Source organism: Oncorhynchus mykiss, chromosome 18 (genome assembly GCF_057628025.1).
Source record: "Oncorhynchus mykiss isolate SJ-2025 chromosome 18, ASM5762802v1, whole genome shotgun sequence".
Lineage (NCBI taxonomy): Eukaryota > Metazoa > Chordata > Actinopteri > Salmoniformes > Salmonidae > Oncorhynchus > Oncorhynchus mykiss.
Genome location: NC_143039.1, coordinates 26,398,877 through 26,422,989, shown reverse-complemented (window position 1 = coordinate 26,422,989; position 24,113 = coordinate 26,398,877). Strand labels below are relative to the sequence as shown.

General features: G+C 43.7%; 1 protein-coding gene across 6 annotated transcripts in view; it reads right to left on the bottom strand.

Annotated features, from left to right (window-relative positions):
- Window positions 1-24,113, bottom strand: part of LOC110495737 (guanine nucleotide-binding protein subunit alpha-11) — a 43,969-nt gene that overhangs the window by 5,498 nt on the left and 14,358 nt on the right. Inside the window, exons 2-8 of one of the 6 annotated variants that reach the window (XM_090207984.1) lie at window positions 16,951-17,135; window positions 16,627-16,781; window positions 13,344-13,472; window positions 11,093-11,222; window positions 2,236-2,333; window positions 2,008-2,071; window positions 492-536 (exon numbers count right to left, since the gene is read on the bottom strand). In XM_090207984.1, coding sequence (XP_090064110.1) covers window positions 492-536; window positions 2,008-2,071; window positions 2,236-2,333; window positions 11,093-11,222; window positions 13,344-13,472; window positions 16,627-16,781; window positions 16,951-17,135 — 806 coding nt within the window. Of the gene's footprint in view, window positions 1-491; window positions 537-2,007; window positions 2,072-2,235; window positions 2,334-4,063; window positions 4,925-5,350; window positions 10,542-10,659; window positions 10,814-11,092; window positions 11,223-13,343; window positions 13,473-14,022; window positions 14,152-16,626; window positions 16,782-16,950; window positions 17,136-24,113 lie in introns of those variants that run through there. The other 5 variants (XM_090207985.1, XM_021571132.3, XM_021571133.3 and 2 more) reach the window with 5 other exon arrangements.

Genomic DNA, 24,113 nt, shown 5'->3' with positions numbered 1-24,113 from the left:
TAGAGATAGAGGTTTCTAGTGCCCAAAGCCCGTTTTAGCATGGGCAGCGCCATTGAAGACACTCACCATTTTGAAGTAGTTAACTGAGTGGTACTTCCTATGGGTTAAGGAATGATTCCACATAATTCCATCCAGGTCATCAGGAGGGATCAGCCAATGAATGATACTCTTGAGCAAACATTCCATAACTGCAGGTGGCAGTAAATCGCCAACCTTGGCTTTATACCGTTTCAAACAACACAGTCTTGGTGGCTGTGTGCACCCTTTCAGTTTGTTTACCAACTCAGAAGTAGTAGAATAAGAAAATGTACTACTTCAAAATGGAGATGGCCTCAATGGTGCCAATGCTCTCACAGACGCCATAATGGGAAAGACCTCTAAAGATCTCTATGGTCAGAATACAACACTGGCTTTACCATACAACACAGTACCAGAGAGAGAGAAGGGGGAAGAGAGAGGGGGGAGAGAGAGTGAGAGAGAAAATAAGTTACCTGTTTGTGCATTTCAATGTTCAGTCCATAAGACATCTCGTAGTACTGCAAAAAGAAGATTTGGGAGTTTGTGACTTAACACTAACATACTGCAGAATTCCAAATCAATCCCTAGCCCTCAATATACTTGTGTACAGTACCAATCAAAAGTTTGGACAATGGGTTCTTTATTTTTACGATTCTCTACACTGTAGAATAGTGAAGACATCAAAACTATGAAATAACCCACTGGGTTATCATGTAGTAACCAAAAAACGGGTTAAACAAATCAAAATATATTCAAGATTCTTCAAAGTAGCCACCCTTTTCTCAACCAGCTTCATGAGGAATGCTTTTCCAATAGTTTCCACATATGCTGAACACCTGTTGGATGGTCCAACTCATCCCAAAACATCTCAATTGGGTTGAGGTCGGGTGATTGTGGAAGCCAGGTCATCTGATGCAGCTCTCCTTCTTGTTCAAATAGCCCTTACACAGCCTGGAGGTGTGTTGGGTCATTATCCTGTTGAAAAACAAAATATAGTCCTACTAAGTTCAAACCAGATGGGATGGCGTATCGCTGCAGAATGCTGTGGTAGACATGCTGGTTAAGTGTGCCTTAAATTCTAAATAAATCACAGACAATGTCACCAGAGAAGCACCCCCACACCACCTCCTCCGTGCTTCATGCTGGGAACCACACATGCGGAGATCATCCGTTCACCTACTCTGCGTCTCACAAAGACACGGTGGTTGGAACCAAAAATCCCCAAATGGGACTCATCAGACCAAAGGACAGATTTCCACCGGTCTAATGTTCATTGCTTGTGTTTCTTGGCCCAAGCAAGTCTCTTCTTATTGGTGTCCTTTAGTAGTGGTTTCTTTGCAGCAATTCGACCATGAAGGGCTGATTCACAGTTTCCTCTGAACAGTTGATGTGGAGATGTGTCTGTACTTGAACTCTGTAATCCTCCGCAGGCAGAGGTAACTCTGGGTATTCTTTTCCTGTGGCCAGTTTCATCACAGTGCTTGATGGTTTTTGTGACTGCACCCGAATAAACTGTCAAAGTTCTTGAAATTTTCCAGATTGACTGACCTACATGTCTTAAAGTAATGATGGACTGTCGTTTCTCTTTTTTCTCTGATTGGCTCAAACGCATTAAGGAAAGAAATTTCATAAAAATTAACATTTAACAAGGCACACCTGTTAATTGAAATGCATTCCAGGTGACTACCAAGAGTGTGCAAAGCTGTCATCAAGGCAAAGGGTGGCTACTTTGAAGAATCTCAAATATATTTTGATTTGTTTAACCCGTTTTTGGTTACTACATGATTCCATGTGGGTTATTTCATAGTTTTGATGTCTTCACTATTATTATTCTACAATGTAGAAAATAGTAAAAATAAAATAAAAACTCTGGAATGAGTAGGTGTCCAAACCTTTGACTGGTACTGTATATCTGAGAGAATTGTAGTAATGGCCAACGTGTATCCTAGGTTGGCTAAAAGTAAAAGAAGAGGTGATGATGTCACTCACCATGATGTAATGACGCTGCATCTCTGACTTCTCACTAGCTAGCTTGTCACACTCCATCTTCAAGCTGATTGGATATATGACAACATTTGGTAAGGAACATGTCTATATATATGAGTGAGTGCATGTTGGAATCTGAGTGCATGCAGTGTGTGTGACATGAGTGTTTGTAGGTGTGTGTAGGTGGGTACTTTCAGTGTGTGACTGAGCATGTGTGTGTTTCAGTGTTACCTATGGTATTGTGCTTGTAGGAACTGAAACTCGTCCTTGATGCGGTCGCAGGAGTCAGAGGTGGTGAACTTGAGAGGCTGGGAGGACTGGGAGGAAGCCTGGGGGACAACAATAACAAACATACAACAGTCAGAATCCCCAAGACAACAACAAACAGTTAGACAATCAACAAGATATCAACAATCAGTGAGAGCTGCGTTTCCATCCCCTACCCCTCTCACTGACGTGTGCATTTCTTCACTCCCCCTGTATGTGGGACTGTATGTTTATCAGAAGGGGCGTACACCTGGGTGTGTGATAGAAAGGGAACAGGCACGGTTTGTGACTGTGTGTGAGACAGATGGGGGTGTTATTGTTTGTTTAGTAACAGAGGGATTGACCTCTGAGATTAACCTTACAGCAGGGTTTTTTTCTAGGCTTTTACCAGGGGCTGGGGTGGGTGGGGGGGGGGGGGGGGTGGGGGGGTAATATTAGCGCAGGCTGAGAGGATGTGTGAGTCTGTGAGTATGGTCAGTGTTAGATGAGTTTCCAGAGGTGGCCAACTAACAAGAATGACCCCAGGCTGAGTCAGAGCCATAATCCAGTGTTAAGCTTCTCATCAAGGCCTTACTACTTCAGACTGGTGGAAGGAGGCCACCACCCAAATTACACCAGGGCTCTACAACTACCATCCTGGAGACTTACTGGCTGTGAATGCTTCTGCTCCAGCCCCTACACAAACACACTTGGTTTAGCTAATCAAAGGTCCTCCTGATGAGGTGATTAGTAGGGCTGGAGCAAAAGCCTGCGCACCCAGTAGAGCACACACACGCTCCAGGAGGGGCTGGTCACTACTAGAATTGAGAGAGGACAGGTTTATGCAGGGACAAACCCTGATAGTGTGAACTACAATCCCGGCCTAAGGGGTAGTAGGACACTAAAAGAGAAAGAAGAAGCACAGAAATAGGCTCAACCATAAACTGTGTACATTCTTATTTCCCACCCACTATCATCATTAGCACACCAGTATTAATTTGAAAACCTTTAGGCCTAAATTATATAGCCACAACATCCCGTATATTTCAGTTGGTAGAGCATGGCACTTGCATCGCCAGGGTTGTGGGCTCGATTCCCTGGGCCACACATACATAAAATGTGGGCACGACTAAGTCGCTTTGAATAAAATAGTCTGCTAAATGGCGTATTTTATTGTATATTACATCCACTTCTGTAGTGATCCCAAATGGCATAGTGGCTGGAAGTCCTTGAGACTAAAATGTAATCAAGGATCCAAATTAAAGACATCCATTGAATCCTCAATCAAGGGTACCTTTTAATTATTATTGTATGAATTAACTGACTGAATTCCGCATGCCCTTAAGGTGTTAGGTTTGACTAAAAGACTGACAATAAAAAAGTTATCTAGCTAGCAACGTTGGCTAGGCTACGTTTTATTAGCACATGTCACTTTACCTAGCTAGCTGAGATATCCCTGTTCAAATATGTCACATTACTAATGAGTGGAAAACGGTTAGTATAGTAATATAGACTGGCTAAAATGTAAAAATCCATTCACAAAGCTTAATGAAAACCGCTGTAGTTAGTAATATTGGTTAGCTAACGTTAGCTAGCTTAGTGGGAGCTAGCCTGGAATGTAAACAAATGCCGGGGGCGCGTGACAGACAAGCGATTGAATCCATCATCAACAACACAAATGAAAACATACCACGGCCATCGTATATATTCCCATTTATTCTTACATGGATAACGCTTAATTGCTTATGTGGCTAGCTAGAATAGCTCGAATTTAGCTATCATCTAGCTAGTTATGCTAACGTTAGCTACTTACCGAGTGTCTTGATTGTGGAAACATCATGTCAATGGATTTATCGGTGTTCCTCAGCAACCAGGATAAAAATATCTAGACCCCGTTTTTGGACAACTATAACGTCTTCCCTTTCTTGTTTTTTAGACAGCTACGTTAATGTTAGCTGGCTATGTATTTATCTTAACGTTATCTAGGACACCAGTTACCCGGTCTCGCGCCGTGATTGTTTTTTATCCAACGCTGTTGGCTAGCTAGCGTTGGTTTTGATTTGGTTCCTGGCTAAAAATTAACAAATTGCACCAACAAAGGCTGAACATCAAGACGTGAAAAATTAAATATGGCACCGATTACGAAGAATCTTAAAATAAATCTGGGCTAGGTAGATGTTGACAAAGTCGCAGCAATATCCTTTCTTGTTAACTAACTAGCTAGCAAATCTGAGCAGAGACATGCGAACCAACGTAAATATAGGTAGCAGATTTGTATATTGTCCAATTCCTCGTAGATATTCTAGCTACTGTCAAGTGGGGCAATCGTGTCGAAAATCTGTTCTTGAAAAGCGTCTTCAATTCCACAATATGTTAGCTAGCTACCGATAGCTGGCTAGCTAGCTAATGTCCACACACAAGCCTTCACTACTAGCTGAAACCACCCCTTGCGCTACAAAATGTACGAGTCATCGATGAGCGGGCGTTGCATGTGATGAGAGAATGAGGTGGCGCTCCGAAGGCCCATTTTAGATGTCAAATGTATAAAATTACAGTTTGCGGAAGTATTGCTGCTGCCGTGTGCCCCCGGTGGAAGGTGTGTAGAACTGTCCTCCGATGATGCACGCAAGTGTGATGTGGTGGTTCCCTAACACTCATAGCCTAACACTCACTCAATAGCCTGCTCATTTAATGTATAATAACCCCATTACCATAACTTCGGTATCATGATCCTCATAATGTAGATGAAATATGTCCATCACTGATTATTTCTATTCTGTGACACTCCATCTATTTCACTATCAGAAGTCACAGAATGACAACTGACAATTCTGAGAGATGACAGCATTTCAAAAACACCAAGAGAGGACGGAAAACCTCTGTATAGACCCAAGAGCCATATTGTATAGACACTCTTTGATGGAACAAGGGCCAGGTCCAGAAACAACCCCTATTGTTCAGAACCATAGGCACTTGAAGGCCTACTTATCAAATCCTCTGAGAACTACAGAAGTGCATAGTGGCTAGAGGAGAAGTGCTTGGGTTGTTTCTAGACATGGAATATGCCAGACTAGTCATGAACCACACACACACCATCAGCAAGTATACGAACAAATTTATTTAAATTTAAAACAGATACCTTGTCATTATGTTCTCTCTTAGAAGGCGGCGATGATCGTAATAAATCATGTTCATGTTTGAATGAGGATCAGGCAACAGTGGTTGAAACAAATGCATGAAAACACACAACAAAAAAAGAAATATGGCGAGAGTATTGCAAATCAATAATACATAACCAACCGATCAATCAATAACCGATTTCACCCTTTCATCAAGATCTCTGCATCAGCCAATACATTTTTCCGAGGCCTCACTTCCTCCCAACACTAAACAATACATGCAATTATATAATTACACAAAAAATGTGTACTTATAGTTTTTGTTAGGGGTGGCGTAGTCGCCACGTGTTTAGGTCTCTGGTGTTCTTAAAAATGGGACCATCCAAGATGGCTGTTCCCTGATGATGATGTCAGCGTTGGCACTTAAGAGAGAGAGAGAGAGCCTGGCTCTAGAGAGAGTTGGGTTGGCACACAATATAATACATAATTTACATTTGGGTTACATACAAAATAAAGAAACAAAAACAGCATTGTATCTTTTATACACCAACTAAAACATTTAACCCTCAGGTTTCCTTAGATTAAAAAATAAATCAAGTGGTCCAAAATACAATAGTGTTCCGGTAATGTTTTTTTAATCTTACAAAAAAGATTGAAAGGAAATAAGTCAAGCTAAATTCTCAATATGCACCATGTCCATGTTAATCTGACCAGGTAAAACTCTGGGTCCTAGTTAAAGCCTAGGAAAAACTCTGGGCCCTAATGTGCAGACACTTCAGGAGTGCCAACCAATTAACCCACAGAAAGTGGTAAACAAGAGATTAGTAGTGTTTCCTATAAATATAACTGATTAATCACCAAGTTAGATGATTGTAGTTAGGGCTGTTTTCACCCTTCATTGTGGAGGCAGTACAGGAGCCCAAGTGCTTGTCTGTTTGCTATGCGAGTTGTATTCAACACATTGTTTGTGGGCAGGTCAACACTGAATTAAATACTGCATGTCATACTTGGATAACATCCTCTAATACTGGCTGCAGTGTGCAGGCTTTAGTTCCAGTACAACACTAACACACTTGGTTCAACTAGTTGCGGTCTAAATCCAAAACCACGATTAGTTCTCAATCAGTTGACTGGGGTGTTAGTGCTGGTATGGAACAAAATCCTGCACAGGTGTGCTAGAGCTATGTGTTGTGCAGCTATGCTTTAACTTGGAATAGCATTTTAACACCTGGTTTACCACCCTGCCTCTACCGTAGGAGTGTCTATTGACAATGTGTAAAATCTCCTCAACAAGCACAAAGCACACCCCCAGATGGTAAAACTAACAGTAGAACAATAGAAGGAAAGTTCCCCTTAACACTGATCTAAGGTCACTTTTGCATCCCCCCTAATGGATAAAGGCCCAATGCAGACGTTTTTAAATTATTGTTTTTTTACCTCAAAATCAAGTAATTTCTGGGTAACAATTAAGTACCTTACTTTTATTATTTTTGAAGCATTTTGAGTGAAAACGAACAAAAATAGCTTTTTAGCAAGAGTAATTTATCAAGCATGAATTTTGCTAGGACTGTCGAAGTGGTGTGAGTGGCATGGGGAAAACTGAAAACTAGCTGTTATTGGCAGAGAGGTTTGAAACTTGATTGGTTTATTAACTAATTTACCGCATGGTGATATCGAACAGACAAATCAAAACCTCATCCCACCAAAACAGGCAGAAATTTCAGGCGGTCTTTTCAAACAGCTCTTACACTAAAATAGCATTATCACCAATTTCACAAGATTATTCCAACCTCAGTGTGGAAATCTATACAAAACACAGGAAAATCACAATTGACTGCACTGGGTCTTTAAGGTTAGCATTGAGGGAGGGTAAGCTGATCCAGGATCACACCCCTGATGATAACACATCAAACAGTGAAGTAGGGAACTTGGGGCTTGAGAGATTCCCTCATTCGGAGCTGGAAGCTTGTCTGATCCACTGTTGATCCAGAGAAATAAAAAGTACAAAAATTAACCTTCTAATGATAGTGTTGGTCATGTATCCTACCACAGCTGTATTCACACACAGTCCTTGTTGAAACAAAATGATCCCCACAAACACTCATGAGTGAATGGCTTCGTTGACTGTGAACCTAAAACCAGGGCTGCACAACCCAGTGCTTCGAAGTCCACATTCCTGCTGGTTTTCATTTCTCCCCGGCATTTGCTTGATCAATGAATGTTACCAATCGGCTAGCGATTGCAAACACCTGATTTCACAGGTAGAAATCCATTTTTGGTTAGAAGGCAACAGAAAAAAACCACAGCAAAACTGCAGCCCTTGAGGACAGAATGCAACAGTGTACCCATGTCCTCTACTGCCCATCGCTTTCTAGGATTTGTGAATTCACTCATCGAATTTCCACTCACTTCATGAATTGAAAACCGAATTGAGCCCCGTCTCCCCCATCTGCCTGCCTGTCTGATGCATGGCGATAGCCCTTAATGAGAATAATGAAGAAAAGTTGCCTGTAGAAAGAGGTTAAAAAGTAGATCTGCAACGTCACTGGTTCTATCAAAGCAAGCCTCGGAACTTGAACTAAAACAACTCAAACCAACGACAACGCAAACTGTGTTTAAATTACAACGACAGAGCAAGCATAGACCGTACTGGTCTCCAATCACTGGTTATAAAAATTCACCTACGTTCATATGGTACATTTCCTATGTATGCAGTTACAGAGCTGTGCCTATTAGAAACCCAAGAGGAGAAATACAAGTTTTCATCAATGAAACGAAACAAAGTGACTTAATGTGAGAAGAAAACCATAGAATTTAACATGGATATAGATAGAATGGCAAAGTACATCTGGAATTGTCTTAAGAGAAAAAAAGAAAGCAGAGATTTAGTACATACTATAGTAGACGTTTGTTTTGTTACAGCAGATTAGACTCAAGTCTAGCCCCGACCGCATTTCAACATGATAGAAACAAAAGCAGTCAAATTATCAACACCTTCAAACCTGGTTCCATAAATTATTAAATTAAAAAAAAAAAAATCTTTATTTAGTTACTCTTTTAATATCATGTCTTTAGTCAACATATTGTGAATAACTAATCTGCTCTAGTGTTAGTAGGGAGAAGCTGCAGAGGAGAGCCGAGGATCTAGAATGTTCTAAAGGTTCTAGACTAGAAGGCTCCTGATGGTTTAGAACCTCTGTTCTGAGACTGTTCCTTTCCTCTCACTGCAGCCCTCTGTGTGTGTAGTCCTCTTATAATCAACTGATTATCAATCATCAAAGAAATCCAGAATCACAGTATAAATACTAGCAAATTCATAGGAAAACAAAAACAGTACACTATCGAAAAAAGTGGATTTTCTTTTTTTTGTGTTTTTTTTTTGCCAAAGATTTTTTTGTACCACAGAGTGTTTTTGTACAGGAGCATTTCTGTGTACATGTATTTACAAACAGAAATATACACAAACAATAACTTTTTGTAGACTTCAGAGTGCGCTGTCCATTTGGGAGGCAGGATCATACGTCCCCCGCTCCCACCAATCAACAACCACCGCTCATCAACGAACAAAAGTGTCTATACAGTAAAAAAAAGTAAACAACGTAAAGCTTCCTGTGTGTCTGGGATAATGGATGCCACCGTGTCATTTGTGGGGATGGATTGCCCAGAATCTCCAGAGCACATCTATTTGGGTCGCCGGGCAACTTAACACGTGATGTCATTCTTTCAGACTGATGTACCGTATGCTGATGACATCATCCATTCATGACTCCCTCCCCCTCAGCGACTGTCCAATCAGAACATAGTAGCGAGTTTTGGATGTTCGGTAATCTTAATGTAGCGTGTATCAAACAGAACATGGTACTGCGGATGTCAAACGGAAGGTTCCGGTGTATCAGTCAGTATACCAGTGAAGGAGGGAAGCGATGTGATCAAACCTAAACATGAACAACCACAGTCGTCTGTAAAGGATAAAATTAGAGTCAGTTTCTGGTTACCATCTTGTTTTTGTGATATTTTGGCAATTTTGCAAATTTTTTAAATACGAGATTTTGTTTTGTTAACCGCTTCTAAAACTTTTCAAACCACTTCTTAGTCGTCAGATAGAAGTTGACGTAGCAACAAGTTACTATTATTAAAAACTATTTGTAAAAAAGCTCAGCGATACACATATTTAATCAATTAGCTTTTTCCACTCCTTCTGGTGCTTTCAGTCTTAGTGTATTTTGTCTACATATGTAATTACTTTATAACATATTTAATTATATATATTTTTTTGCGTTTGCAACGATCACTCGGGAGTATACATTCATCGATGCGAGGTGCAAACAGAATCCTTGGTCTGACTCCTCATTTGTGTGTGACATCACTTCCTGCTCGGGTCCTAGTGGCTTCCTTTGTTACCTCATCGTCTCCAACCCACTCCCAGTCTTTATCCCCTCCCTTATAGAGTGTAAAACATCACCCTCTCAGGTGTTTTTTTGCCTTGCGTTTGGGTCACTCCTTCCACCAAATCAGAGGATGTGATCTCAGGCCAGTTGACTGATGGTTCAAGGGATAAAGACCCACAGTTCACTGACCACACTGGTCCTCTTCCTCACCTTCTCACCTTCTCACACACAAACACGCAGACACACACACACACACACACACTGTCCCCTCCCGTAGTCACTGTATACTGCATGGCGTGTGTGTATGTGTGGTGTGGAGAAGAGGAGACTGACAAGCTGCTGAGAACGAGGGAGAGGACAGGCTTATGGCAAAAGGGTAGAAAGAGGGAAGGAATGAGAGAGCGAATGGGAGGAGAGATATTGGAAGAGAGGGGTCTTAAAATCGCTGGAGTGAAAAGCAGGAGGGGAAAGATCAACTAGACATGTAGGTGTGTGTAAGCTTCATAGGTGTCCGTGTGTGTGTGTGTGTGTGTGTGTGTGTAGGCTAAGCTGTGCAACTGGGAAGAGTGTGTGCGTGTGTGTGCAAGAGTCTCTCAGACCAGGTTGTATTCTTTGAGGTTGAGCTGCAGGATGGTGTCTTTGACGGCAGCGAAGACGAAGCGGATGTTCTCGGTGTCCGTGGCGCAGGTGAAGTGTGAGTAGATGATCTTGTCGCTATCCGGGTTCAGGTCCACAAACATCTTCAGGATAAACTCCCGGCCTGCCTGGGCATCTCGCTGGGGACCTGGGGCGGCACAGACACGAGCACACACACACACACAGTCAATCCCGCATCACGGTAGTCAGAAACCATCAGACACACGGTATATCACGAAGGTAACTGTAGACAGACACACACACACCATCAAACTCAGGGAAGTAATCGACCAGGTGGGAGTATGAGATCTTCTCCTCCAGCAGATCCTTCTTGTTGAGGAACAGGATGACTGAGGAGTTCTGGAACCAGGGGTAGGTGATGATGGTCCTAAACAACGCCTTACTCTCCTCCATACGGTTCTGACAGAGGAACAGAGGACAGTTGGTAAGGGAGTTTGATGTGTGTGTGTGCTGTGATGTGTGCAGCGAGTGTGTGGTATCTTTGACATGATAACCACAGATCTAGGATCAGATTACCTAACCCCAACTCCAAAAATGAACCATTAAGGCATATCAGATCCTGGATCACTGGATAGAGTCAAATTCTACCTAGTCCACCAATGTTTCACTATTGGAAACCGGGAGGGCAAAAAGGCGAGCCATCTCTCCCACCTTTCCCTAGTGTGTGTGTGTACACACCTCGTTGTCAGACTCCACCAGGACTTGGTCGTACTCGCTGAGGGCCACCAGGAACATGATGGAAGTGACATTCTCAAAACAGTGGATCCACTTCCTCCTCTCTGACCTTTGACCCCCTACATCCACCATCCTGGAGCATGGACGGAGCGAGGAGAGGTGCCAGGACACAGAGGACAAGAGAGAAGAGACGTTAAACAGTGTTGTTGTGTTTGTGGAACAACTAAAAGAACAACTAAAAAGAAAAACTCTAAAATGGCTTCCTGAATCCATCCATGCAAAAGGGTTGGTCCTCATTGATTTTCTATGTCTGTGATTTAACTCTACATACAGTAGTGTATGGATGGATTCAACATGCCCATCACCATTCTCAAGTTGCCCCTAACCTCTGATCTAGGATCAGATAACCTTACCCCAATTCAAAACATTAACCATAAGGGGGATGAAGGTATATCAGATCCTGGATCAGTGGATGGAGGAGAATTCTACCTAGTCCACCCAGTGGCAAGATGGGAGGGCAAAAAAAGCAAACCAGCTCTCCCACCGTTCCCTAGTGTGTGTGTGTGTGTGTGTGTGTGTGTGTGTCCGTGTCCCTGAAGCATGAGCCAAGCGCAATTGTGCAACCCTGGTGGAGGTGAGACAAAAAGAGGAGAACGGGAGAGGAGGTAGAGAGAGGACTAGGAACAGAGAAAGAGGAGAACGGGAGAGGAGGTAGAGAGAGGACTAGGAACAGAGAAAGAGGAGAACGGGAGAGGAGGTAGAGAGAGGACTAGGAACAGAGAAAGAGGAGAACGGGAGAGGAGGTAGAGAGAGGACTAGGAACAGAGAAAGAGGAGAATGGGAGAGGAGGTAGAGAGAGGACTAGGAACAGAGAAAGAGGAGCAGATGAAGACTGAGGAAGGGATGAGAATAAAAAAGGGAAGAAGATGGAGGGATACAGAAGGCACCTCTGATGGCGGGATTCCTTTGCTGGGTGAACGACAGGAGTGTCCTCCGAGTAGTTCTGACTGAAGTGTGTGTGTGTGAGAGTGTGTGCATGTCAAGGTTTCTTCCTTCCGTTTCTCTTTGCCACTGTCCTCCTAGGTTGTCTTTTAGGTTTTGTTAAGTGTTCTTCTGTGTTAAACGATTCAAGTAGAAGCAAAGGTAAGTCATGTAAAATGTTAGTCTGTCTGATCAAGTTACATTATGTACCAGGAACTGATTCAGACCAGGTGAGACTTGTTCTAAGTCAGCGATATTAATCAATGATTTAACATCCAGGGAAAAGGCAACCAGCAGTACTGTGGTCTTCGAGGCCTAGATTTGAATCCTGTCTTTGAATTAAACAGATAGTGAAACAGATAGTGAATGTATGCGATTTCATTTGTGATGAAACGCCCTCCTGTTGTAGCATGGGATACTGCAGTCCACAGAGACCAAGAGCCAATCAGAGCCCTGCAGGACCTCAGGCCCGAAATAACATCCTTCACTGGGAGAGAGAGAGAGGACGACCTCTTTTCCTCTGCCAGGATGAACAGAGGGGAGGAGAGGAGAAAGAGGGTGACCCATTTTAAAAAGACGGGCGCCAGAATGTAGGACTTTGGACTCACGAGGATGTGTCTGAGTGGAGGAGGTTGGGTGGGTGTGTGTGAGAGAGAGAGAGCGAGAGATCGGGCCATAATGGTGGAGATCAAGCCTACAATAAAACACAGCTCTGTCCACTGCTGATCGAAGAGTTCAATGATAGTTATGGAACAACCAGAACGTATGACATGTGAAAAGAACGCACACATCGGTATGCCCTGTCCAAATACTGATAAATAAATGCATTCTTCCTTAATTTAAAGTAACCACTAATTCATGACATGACTGGATTGGTGAAAGCTTAAAGTGGGACCCTAACTTTCACCGATGCGCTCATGCCAAAGCAGTGATTACTTTGAGAAAAGGAGGATGCATTTTAAGAAGTAACGGAGCAGGGTCATGGGATGATTCACTGGTTAACATGACTGCACAAGGGCACTGATGCTAGCATCCCCTTCCTGAATGATGCATTTGCTAGGCCAATGTTAGCACCTTAGCCTCTTCTACTTGAATAGGATGCTTTTTGAAAGCGGATGTTAATTGCACCACCTGACTGATGCTTTTGCTGGGCTCATGTTAGCACGTTAGCATTGTCTACCTGAAAATAATGCATTTGCTAGGCTAATGTTAGCAACTCCACCTGACTGTGATGCATTTGCTAGGCTAAAGTTAGCACACTAGCATTGTCTACCTGAAAATGATGCTTGACAAGTCGAAGGGGTACTCTATGATGCCGGTGGTGGGGATTCGCACCCTCAGAACATCTTGCTGTGTGGGCAGATAGTTGTTGTCTGAGATACGGTCCAGATCAGTTAGATAGCTACAAACCGAGGGAGAAAGAGAGAGAGACAGAAAGAGACAGACCACAGTCATATAAAGCACGGTAGACAGTTAGCATTACCGCCACACACCCCTACCAATCCAGAGAAGGTGGATCAGTCCAGTGTGGAAGGCTTGGGCGACCGTACCAAGTCTAGAAGAACAGTGGTGTTGGTCCGTATTAGGCTTCCAACACCACCCCGAGCCCAATACACAGACCCACTCACCCCCCAAAGCAACTCTGAGAACGTCCGTTTCAGGTCTTTACCGTCACAATAAAACACCTTGAGGCCTTAGTTTAGTTGTAGCAATTTTTGCATCAAGCTAACAAGCCATTTTGATGCCATTTCACATCCTTTCTAGTTTGGGGTTCTGCAACGATTACATAACAGTTGGGTTGTCCTGAGTGGGCCCAGTCTCAGAGAGTTGCTATGTGGGGACCTGGGTGTGTGTGTGTCAGTGTGTTGCAGGACAGTGACATAGTGAGGACGTCGATGGAAGCAGCAGAGGCAGAGAAGGAGCAGTCCCTCGCTGCAGTACCGTGACGGTACCTGAAGATGCAGTTCTCCAGGTCAAACGGGTACTCTATGATTCCCGTGGTGGGGACCCGGACACGAAGCACATCCTGCTGAGTAGGAACATATCCCTCCGCGGTGACGCGGTCTATATCACTAAGGTAACTGCAGACACACACAGACAAACAGTCTATCACTAAAGAAACTGGATGGCTGCACATACGCACTAACATGCTGACCAGACTGCTCGTTTGTGCGCCATTGCACGCATGTTGATTTTGTCCAACCACACCAGACGCGATCAAGACACGCAGGTTGAAATATCAAAACAAACTCTGAACCAACTACATTAATTTGGGGGACAGGTCGTAAATAATTATATAAACATTGGGTTGTTATTTTACCTGAAATGCACAAGGTCCTCTACGCCGACAATGAATCCACAGATAAAAGGGTAAACAGAGTTTGTTTCTAGTAATCTCTCCTCCTTCGGGCTTCTTCTCCTTTGACTTTATATGGCGGTGTGCAACCAACTTTAAGGTGCATTACCACCACCAACTGGACTGTGGACCTCAGTTCATCCTTCAATCACTCTGTGGGTATATCATCCGAAAAACCAATGAGGAGCTGGGAGAGGCGGGACTTGCAGCTTGTCAAGCGTCACAAATAGAACCAAGTTCTATATATTAGAGCCTGGCTATGGAGACGCTCGTTGAGGTGCGCAAGCAGTGTGGGTGCAATGATAACGTCTGTGTACATTTATTTTGCCATGCTTACGACGTGAGCACTGTGGTCAGCATGTAATTCTCCCTCTCTCACACATATACACACACACACACACACACACGGAGTATTTATCCTGTCTTATCCGGTGTCCTGTGTGAATTTAAGTATGCCCTCTCTAATTCTCTCTTTCTCAGAGGACCTGCGCCCGAGGACCATGCCTCAGGACTACCTGGCACGATGACCCCTTGCTGTCCCCAGTCCACCTGGCCATGCTGCTGCTCCAGTTTCAACTGTTCTGCCTGCGGCTATGGAACCCTGACCTGTTCATGTGCTACCTGTCCCAGACCTGCTGTTTTCAATTCTCTAGAGACAGAAGGAGGGGTAGAGATACTCTGAATGATCGGCTATGAAAAGCCAACTGACATTTTCTCCTGAGGTGCTGACCTGTTGCACCCTCGACAACAACTGTGATTATTATTACTATGAACATTTGAACATCTTGGCCATGTTCTGTTATAATCTCCACCCGGCACAGCCAGAAGAGGACTGGCCACCCCTCATAGCCTGGTTCCTCTCTAGGTTTCTTCCTAGGTTTTGGCCTTTGTAGGGAGTTTTTCCTAGCCACCGTGCTTCTACACCTGCATTGCTTGCTGTTTGGGGTTTTTAGGCTGGGTTTCTGTACAGCACTTTGATATATCAGGCTGATGTAAGAGGGCTATATAAATACATTTGATTTGATTTGACTTTGCTATGAGACTCAAAATTGAGCTCAGGAATTTGGGGAAGGGTACCAAAAAATGTCTGCAGCTTTGAAGGTCCAAGAACACAGTGGTCTTCACTATTCTTTAATGCTGACTCTCCGGCCAAACTGAGCAATCGGGGGAGAAGGGCCTTGGTCAGGGAGATGACCAAGAACCCGATGGTCACTCTAACAGCGCTCCAGAGTTCCTCTGTGGAGATGGGAGAACCTTCCAGAAGGACAACCATCTCTGCAGCACTCCACCAACCAGGCCTTTATGGTAAAGTGGCCAAACGGAAGCCACGCCTAAGTAAAAAGGCACATGACAGCCCACTTGGAGTTTGCCAAAAGGCACCTAAAGGACTTTGACCATGAGAAACAAGATTCTCTGGTCTAATGAAACCACGATTGAACTCTTTGGCCTGAATGCCAAGCGTCACGTCTAGAGGAAACCAGACACTGCTCATCACCTGGCCAATACCATATCTAGGTTGAAGCATGGTGGTGGCAGCATCATGCTGTGGGGATGTTTTTATGCGGCAGGGACAAGGGGACTAGTAAGGATCAAGGGAAAGATGAACGGAGCAAAGTACAGAGATCCTTGAAGAAAACCTGCTCCAGAGAGCTCAGGACCTAAGACTAGGGCGAAGGTTCACCTTCCAACAGGACAACAACCATAAGCACACAGCCAAGAGTGTCCCGAAGCCACTGCTGCGTGGCGTCGGGACAAATCTCAATGTCCTTGAGTTGCCCAGCCAGAGCCCGGACTTGAACCCGGTCGAACATCCCTGGACAGACCTGAAAATAGCTGTGCATCAACACTCCCCATCCAACCTGACAGTGTGTGAGAGGATCTGCAGAACAAAAATGGGAGAAACCCAAATACAGCTATAAATTAGCATTTTAAAATAAGGCTGTAAAGTAACTAAACATGGAAAAAGTGAAGGGGTCTGAATACTTTCCAAATGCACTGTGTGTGTGACAGTCAGTATCTCACTTCATTTCTAGCCATCAGCTCTCTGGAGTTGGGGCAACCGGTCGAGAGGCACCAGAGTGAACCACACACACACACACACACACACACACACACGCAAATGCCTTAACCCCAACACACCCACGTGCGCTCACATCCACCCCTCCCCCACATGAACAACCTCTTACACACAGAGACATACTATTTAGTGGAGTCTGATAGCTGGTATTCCCTGCGTCTGTCGTAGGCCTCCTGTATCCCAGGGTCGGCCCACAGGGTCTTGATGGCGCTGATGTAGGGCTGGTCGAAACCACAGATCTTCTCTATGTCCACCTCCTTCACTAACATGGCATTAGACTGGGGAGGGAGGGGAGAGAGACAGAGAGAGGAGGGAAGAGTGAGCGCATTGGAACTAGATAGTGTTTGTGTGAGTGAGAGTGACTGTAGATGCGTTCTGACCAAGCCTATTCTGGTTGTGTGTGTGGATGGCAGTGTTTTTTTTAATGGTTGCGTTAGTACTTCCTACCCGGTTCTGTTCGTATTTGAAGGGGATCTTGAGGTTCTCTGTGGCTTTGATCATAGACTGCATGGAGGTGAAGATGTTCTGGTACACCAGCCTGATGAAACCCCTCTTGTCCTCCTCTGTGTAGCCCGCCCCATGGATGATCCTCATCTGCTTGATGAATGTACTCTTCCCACTCTCTCCTGTACCTGGTCACACACATAGAACAACCACTGTTAGCACCACTCTCTCCTGTACCAGACACTCACATAGAACAACCACTGTTAGCCCCACTCTCTCCTGTACCAGACACTCACATAGAACAACCACTGTTAGCCCCACTCTCTCCTGTACCAGACACTCACATAGAACAACCACTGTTAGCAACACTCTACTGTACCTGGACACACACATAGAACAACCACTGTTAGCACCACTCTCTCCTATACCTGGACACACACACCTACAGTGAGCTCCAGAAGTATTCGTTTTGACTCTGCACTCCAGCACGTTGGATTCGAAAAGTGCAGACTGAACTTTATTGAGGGTATTTTCATCTATATTGTGTGAACGGTTTAGAAACTACAACTATTTTTGTACATAAATGGCGAGGGGGAGTTAAGGGGACCAAAAGTATTGGGACAAATTCATTTGTGTATTAAAGTAGTCAACATTTTTGCATTTGGTCTTATATCCTTCGCACGCATTGATTACATGAAGCTTGTGACTACAAATGTGTTTGATGCATTTGCTGTTTGTTTTGGTTGTGTTTCAGATTATTTACCATTACATTTTATTGGGCACAATAAAAATGAATTTCTTACACTTCTACATTAAAATGTGGATGCTTGTAATGGTGAGAGGTTAGCATGTCTTCGGGGTATGATATTTGTGCATCTAACTTTCACTCATCGTTATTCACGATTCATCCAGGACTATCCGTAACCATGGTAGCATCCACTTTAAAATGTTTAGAAACATTCTATTCTTATTTACAATAAAAGTGACTCCAAAATGGCTACACATTACTTACCATTCATTCCTATTGGGCACAAAATAATATGAAACACGACCAAAACAAAACAGCAAATGCATCCGACACCCTGTGCTGTGCAACAGGTGCGCTAGTTTAGCGGGATAGGTGTGTAAACGCTATTCATAAAAAAAAAAGTGTGTAAATTGCGTTAAACCTTCAATACATCACTGGAGAGCATAGTATACAGAGCCAGCGCGAGCGAGACGGAGAGCGCAAACGAGATGGAGAGCGGGAGCGAGACGGAGAGCGGGGGAGAGCGAGAAAGCGAGGGAGGGTGTTGTGAGTGCCAGGGTGAAGGGGAATCCAGTGAGATCCGTTTCAACAGTGTCGTTCTTTAACACAAACAGCTACGACAGCAGCAGACAGCGTCTAACAGAAGGAACCAGATGTTTGTCAGATCTCCACAGTCATATGATCCTCCTCAGACCGACACCCCCACCAGCACCACCCAGAGCTCCATTCAACCCAGCCTGCACTGCAGTATCCAGTCGCACATGGCTCTTTTCACCCCCATGGTCAACTACAAACCATAGGACGGTTTGGGGTTACTATGAAATCCTACTACTGTAAGACCCCCAGTTAGACTCCCCTCACAGTTTCCACAAAGGACTGCTTGCTCACTCCAACCTCATGAATTTAAAATCATTGGCTTGGTGTAGGTATGGGCTACAGGGAGTTTCCACTGCCTAAACATTCCTTCTTTCACCAGTTCTTTCCAATCCATGAAGAGGAATGAATGAGTGCACACTTCCGTGAGAAGAGTAACAATCGTAAACAGAGGAATGGGTTCAAATGAGGCTCTATCCAACCAATGACAACAAAACAACAAAAACGCAACATGTAAAGTGTTGGTCCCATGTTCCATGAGCTGAAATAATAGATCCCAGGAATATTCCATACGCACAAAAACTCTCGCTCAAATTTTGTGCACAAATTTGTTTCCATCCCTGTTAGTGAACATTTCTTCTTTGCCAAAAGAATCCATCCACCTGACAGGTGTGGCATATCAAGAAGCCGATTAAACAGCACGATCATTACACAGGTGCACATTTTGCTGGGGACAATACAAAGGCCAATATATAATGTGCAGTTGTCACAACACAATGCCACAGATGTCTCAGGTTGATGAAGCGTGCAATTGGCATACTGACTGCAGGAATGTCCACCAGAGCTGTTGTCAGAGAATTGAATGTTGATTTCTCTACCAATTTTAAATCGATGGCAATTTGAATGCACAAAAATACAGCGAAGAGATCCTGAGGACCATTGTGAGGACTATTTTTTTTAAGGTATCTGTGACCAGTCGTGAAATCCCATAGATTAGGGCCTAATTCATATATTTTAATTGACCGATTTCCTCATATAAACTGTAACACAGTACAAATCAATGGAATTGTTGCAAGTTGCGATTCTATTTTTGTTTTCCGTATATAATCCAGGGGAGGCAGGGGATTGGTTCAAACAAAACTGTCACATGACTTGACTGTCAGAAGTAGACCCCCGTCTTTCCAGTAGAAACTTGGGACCCTGCCATACCCTCATCTCCTTTAGCAAACACAAGCCTCTCCAGGGCCCAGCCAGACACCATGCCTTACAAAACAGTACTGGGAACAGATCTAATTGATTACGCTAAACTGTTTATGCTCTCAGATATGTCAAAGGTTCTTTGTCCCGATACTACAGCCATCTGAGAGGGGGGGGGGGGGGGGGGTTATGGAAGACGATAATCAGCCATATCATTGGGTGAGATTAAACAACTTGAGCCGCTTGCCCTTTAAAGGAGGGGTGTTCCCCTACAGTACTGCTGCAACTCTGCTCTCCCTGGTAATTAACTGATTGATTTCTGGCACCAGCTGTCCTCACCTGGGTCGTGTCTTGTACGAACGAGACGGAAAGAAACGGCGAGGTACCATCTGAACCGATCAGAAATTCATTTTCTGATGCAGTGGTTTTATGAGAACTCACAACACACACATTTGGCAAAGTAACCGTTTTAGCTAGATTTACTTCACCTCGCTGGCTAAACCCTCACTAGCCAAGGGGGCTGCTGGTAACCCATATTGCTCAGCCTCTCTGCACCATATGCACAGAAATACACATATACCCTGAGGCAGGCTAACACCAGGCTACTGCCACGTCAATCCCTAAACACAGATCTGCTATATCTGCAAACGGAAAGAGATGGAGAAAGAGATGGAGAGAAAGAAAGACCACCACCTACATTCAAGGTTTTTGAAGAGCAGCCATATTCCGGTTGCCATGGCAACCCTATTCTCTCCTCCTGCATTTTTTCCCCTCTTTCTTTCGTAGCGGATAGTAAATATAACTACGCCTCAAGCTCTCTCTCTCCATCTCACGCTGCTGCTATGTAGAAGGGCTATGCTCCTCTTTTCAGTCTGTTAGATACAATACTGAGGAGGAGGATGAGGCTGTTTCTAGACAACTGTTGTGCAACCGTTGTGCTGCTGCCATGTTGTGTTGCTACCATGTTGTTGTCATGTGGTGTTGCAACCATGCTGTGTTGTCATGTGTAGCTGCCATGCTATGGCGTGGTCTTTGGTCTCTATGTAGTGTTGTGGTGTCTCGTCGTGATGTGTGTTTTGTCCTATATTTTTAATCCAAGCCCCTGTCCCCGCAGTAGGCCTTTTGGTAGGCCATCATTGTAAATAAGACTTTGTTCTTAACTGACTTGTCTAGTTAAATACAGGTTAAATAAATATATATATATATATACAGTACCAGTCAAAAGTTTGGACACGCCTACTCATTTAGGGGTTTTACTTTATTTCTACATTGTGTAATAATAGTAAAGACATCAAAACTATGAAATAACACATAGAATCATGTAGTAACCTAAAAAAGTGTTAAATCAAAATATAGTTTAGATTCTTCAAAGTAGCCACCCTTTGTCTTGATGACAACTTTGCACACTCATTCTCTCAACCAGGTTCATGAGGAATGCTTTTCCAACAGTCTTGAAGGAGTTCCCACATAAGCTGAGCATTTGTTGGCTGCTTTTCCTTCACTCTGCGCCCTACTCATCCCAAACCATCTCAATTTGGTTGAGGTTGGGTGATTGTGGACGCCAGGTCATCTGATGCAGCACTCAATCACTCTCCTTGTTCAAAAGGCCCTTACACAGCCTGGTGTGTGTTGGGTCATTGCCCTGTTGAAAAACAAATGATCGTCCCACTAAACGCAAACCAGATGGGATGGCGTATCTCTGCAAAACACTGTGGTAGCCATGCTGATTAAGTGTGCCTTGAATTCTAAATAAATCACTGATGGTGTGGGGGTGCTCTTCTGTTGACACTATTACACCACTTCCTCCATTCGTCACAGTGAGAACCACACATGTGGAGATCATCTGTTCACCTACTCTGCATCTCACAAAGACAGTTTGGACTCATCAGACCAAAGGACAGATTTTCACTGGTCAAATGTCCATTGCTCGTGTTTCTTTGCCCAAGCAAGTCTCTTCTACTTATTGGTGTCCTTTAGTAGTAGTTTCTTTGCAGCAATTTGACCATGAAGGCCTGATTCACGCAGTCTTCTCTGAACAGTTGATGTTGAGGTGTGTCTGTTACTTGAACTCTGGGAAGCATTTATTTGGGCTGCAATCTGAGGTGCAGTTAACTCTAATGAACTCGTCCTCTGCAGCAGAGGTAAATCTGGGTCTTCCTTTCCTGTGGCGGTCCTCATGAGAGCCAGTTTCATCATAGCTCTGATGTTTTTGCGACTGCACTTGAAGAAACTTCCAAGGTTCTTGAAATGTTCCCGATTGATTGACATTCATGTCTTAAAGTAATGATGGACTGTCGTTTCTCTTTGCTTATTTGAGCTGTTCTTGCCATAATACGGACTTGGTCTTTTACCAAATAGGGCTATCTTCTGTAAACCCCCCCTACCTTGTCACAACACAACTGATTGACTCAAACGCATTAAGGAAAGAAAATCCACAAATTAACTTTGAAAAAGACACACCTGTTAATAGAATTGCATTCCAGGTGACTGCCTCATGAAGCAGGTTAAGAGAATGCAAAGCTGTCATCAAGGCAAAGGGTGGCTACTTTGAAGAATCTCAAATATATGTTGTTTTGTTTAACACTTGTTTGGTTACTACATGATTCCATGTGTTATTTCATAGTTTTGACAAGGTAGAAAATAGTCAAAATAAAGAAAAAACCTGGAATGAGTAGGTGTGTCCAAACTTTTGACTGGTACTGTATATATAAAAGATGCTGCTGATGTAAGGTCAGTTTTGTATTTCCCCTTCACAGTATTTGGGATGCAGCCCAAGGAGAGAAGAGGCTGTGTTACAGTACTGGAACACGGCCCGTGTCCTTAGTGAAAGATCAGTCTGAGGTCTGATTTATTTCTCGTGACCCTGTCATAAGATCTCTCCCTCCATCTCGCTTCTGTTCTGTCGCTTCCTCTCCTCTAGAGCACACTACCAGCCTCTGTCTCCATCCTCTCCTCCAGCCCACTCCCGCCTCCCCTTCTCTTCACCCAGCCTCGCCCTTACTCCATCTCTCCTCTCATGCCCCTAATCGTTGTCTTCCTCCCTGAGGCTGGAAATCCATCTCCCCCATTATCATCCACCTCCCCTTCCCCTTCGCCTCTCCCGTCCCTCACTCGCTTATTCTCCTCCCTGTCAAGCATTTGGGATATTCAGAACTAGAATCTGTCCATTCTTTTTTGGTGGCGACCTAGAAAAACGGAGGTCACCTTTTAATAGACCACACTACTGGGTTTGATAACACTTTCCTTCCCAGTCGGCAGAGAGAGAGCGAGCGAACCAGAGCAACGGTTACATATACACTCACACACCTTTTACTAGCTGACACTACTTGGGTCTTTCCAGGCAGCAGCGCGAGAAAGACAGCATCGCTTAGAAAAACGCCCACGAGGCTACAGCGCAGGGTGAAACACACAGCCCACACACACACACACACACACACGTCTGGTAGAGAGAGGGGTATGTGGTATCAGATATGATGGTGGCAAGAGAGCAGAGTAATAAGGGAACCTTGCGCAAAAACCACATCAAACAGAAACACACACAAACAGTACTGATTTTTAGCGGACACTAAACACCACATTTGAAAAATGAGTTGGTAAATGCACACAAATGTTGAATGTGTTTGTTTAACATACAATTCCTCAGGGAAACAGAAAGATTGAATACGGTCAGCAAAAAAATCTGGACGTTGTGTTGAACTTGAGTAGTGTGTGTGTATAAATACAGATGAAGTCGGAACTTTACATATACCTTGGCCAAATACATTTCATCTCAGTTTTTCACAATTCCTGGCATTTAATCCTAGTAAAAATTCAGTTTCCCTGTACCACTTTATTTTAAGAATGTGAAATGTCGGAATAATAGTAGAGAGAATTATTTATTTCAGCTTTTATTTCATTCATCACATTCCCAGTACGTCAGAAGTTTACATACACTCAATTAGTGTTTGGTAGCATTGCCTTTAAATTGTTTAACTTGTGTCAAACGTTTCAGGTGGCCTTCCCCAAGCTTCCCACATGGTCATTATGGCCAAACAGTTCTATTTTTGTTTCATCAGATCAGAGGACATTTCTCAAAAAAGTACAATCTTTGTCCCAATGTGCAGTTAGTTGCAAACCATAGTCTGGCATTCTTTAATGGCGGTTTTCCTTGCTGAGTGGCCTTTCAGGTTGTTGATTTAGGACTCGTTTTCCTGTGGATATAGATACTTTTGTACCTGTTTCCTCCAGCATCTTTACAAGGTCCTTTGCTGTTGTTCTAGGATTTATTTGCACTTTTCACACCAAAGTACGTTAATCTCTAGGAGACAGAACGCATCTCCTTCCGGAGAAGTATGATGGCTGCGTTGTCCCATGGTGTTTATACTTGCATACTATTGTTTGTACAGATGAACGTGGTACCTTCAGGCATTTGGAAATTGCTCCCAAGGATGAACCAGACTTGTGGAGGTCTACAACTTTTTTTTTTTTGGGGGGGGGGGGTCTTGGCTGATTTCTTTTGATTTTCCCATGATGTCAAGCAAAGAGGCACTGAGTTTGAAGGTAGGCCTTGAAATAAATCCACAGGTACACCTCCAATTGACTCAAATTATGTCAATTAGAAGCTTCTGATAGGCTAAAGCCATGACAT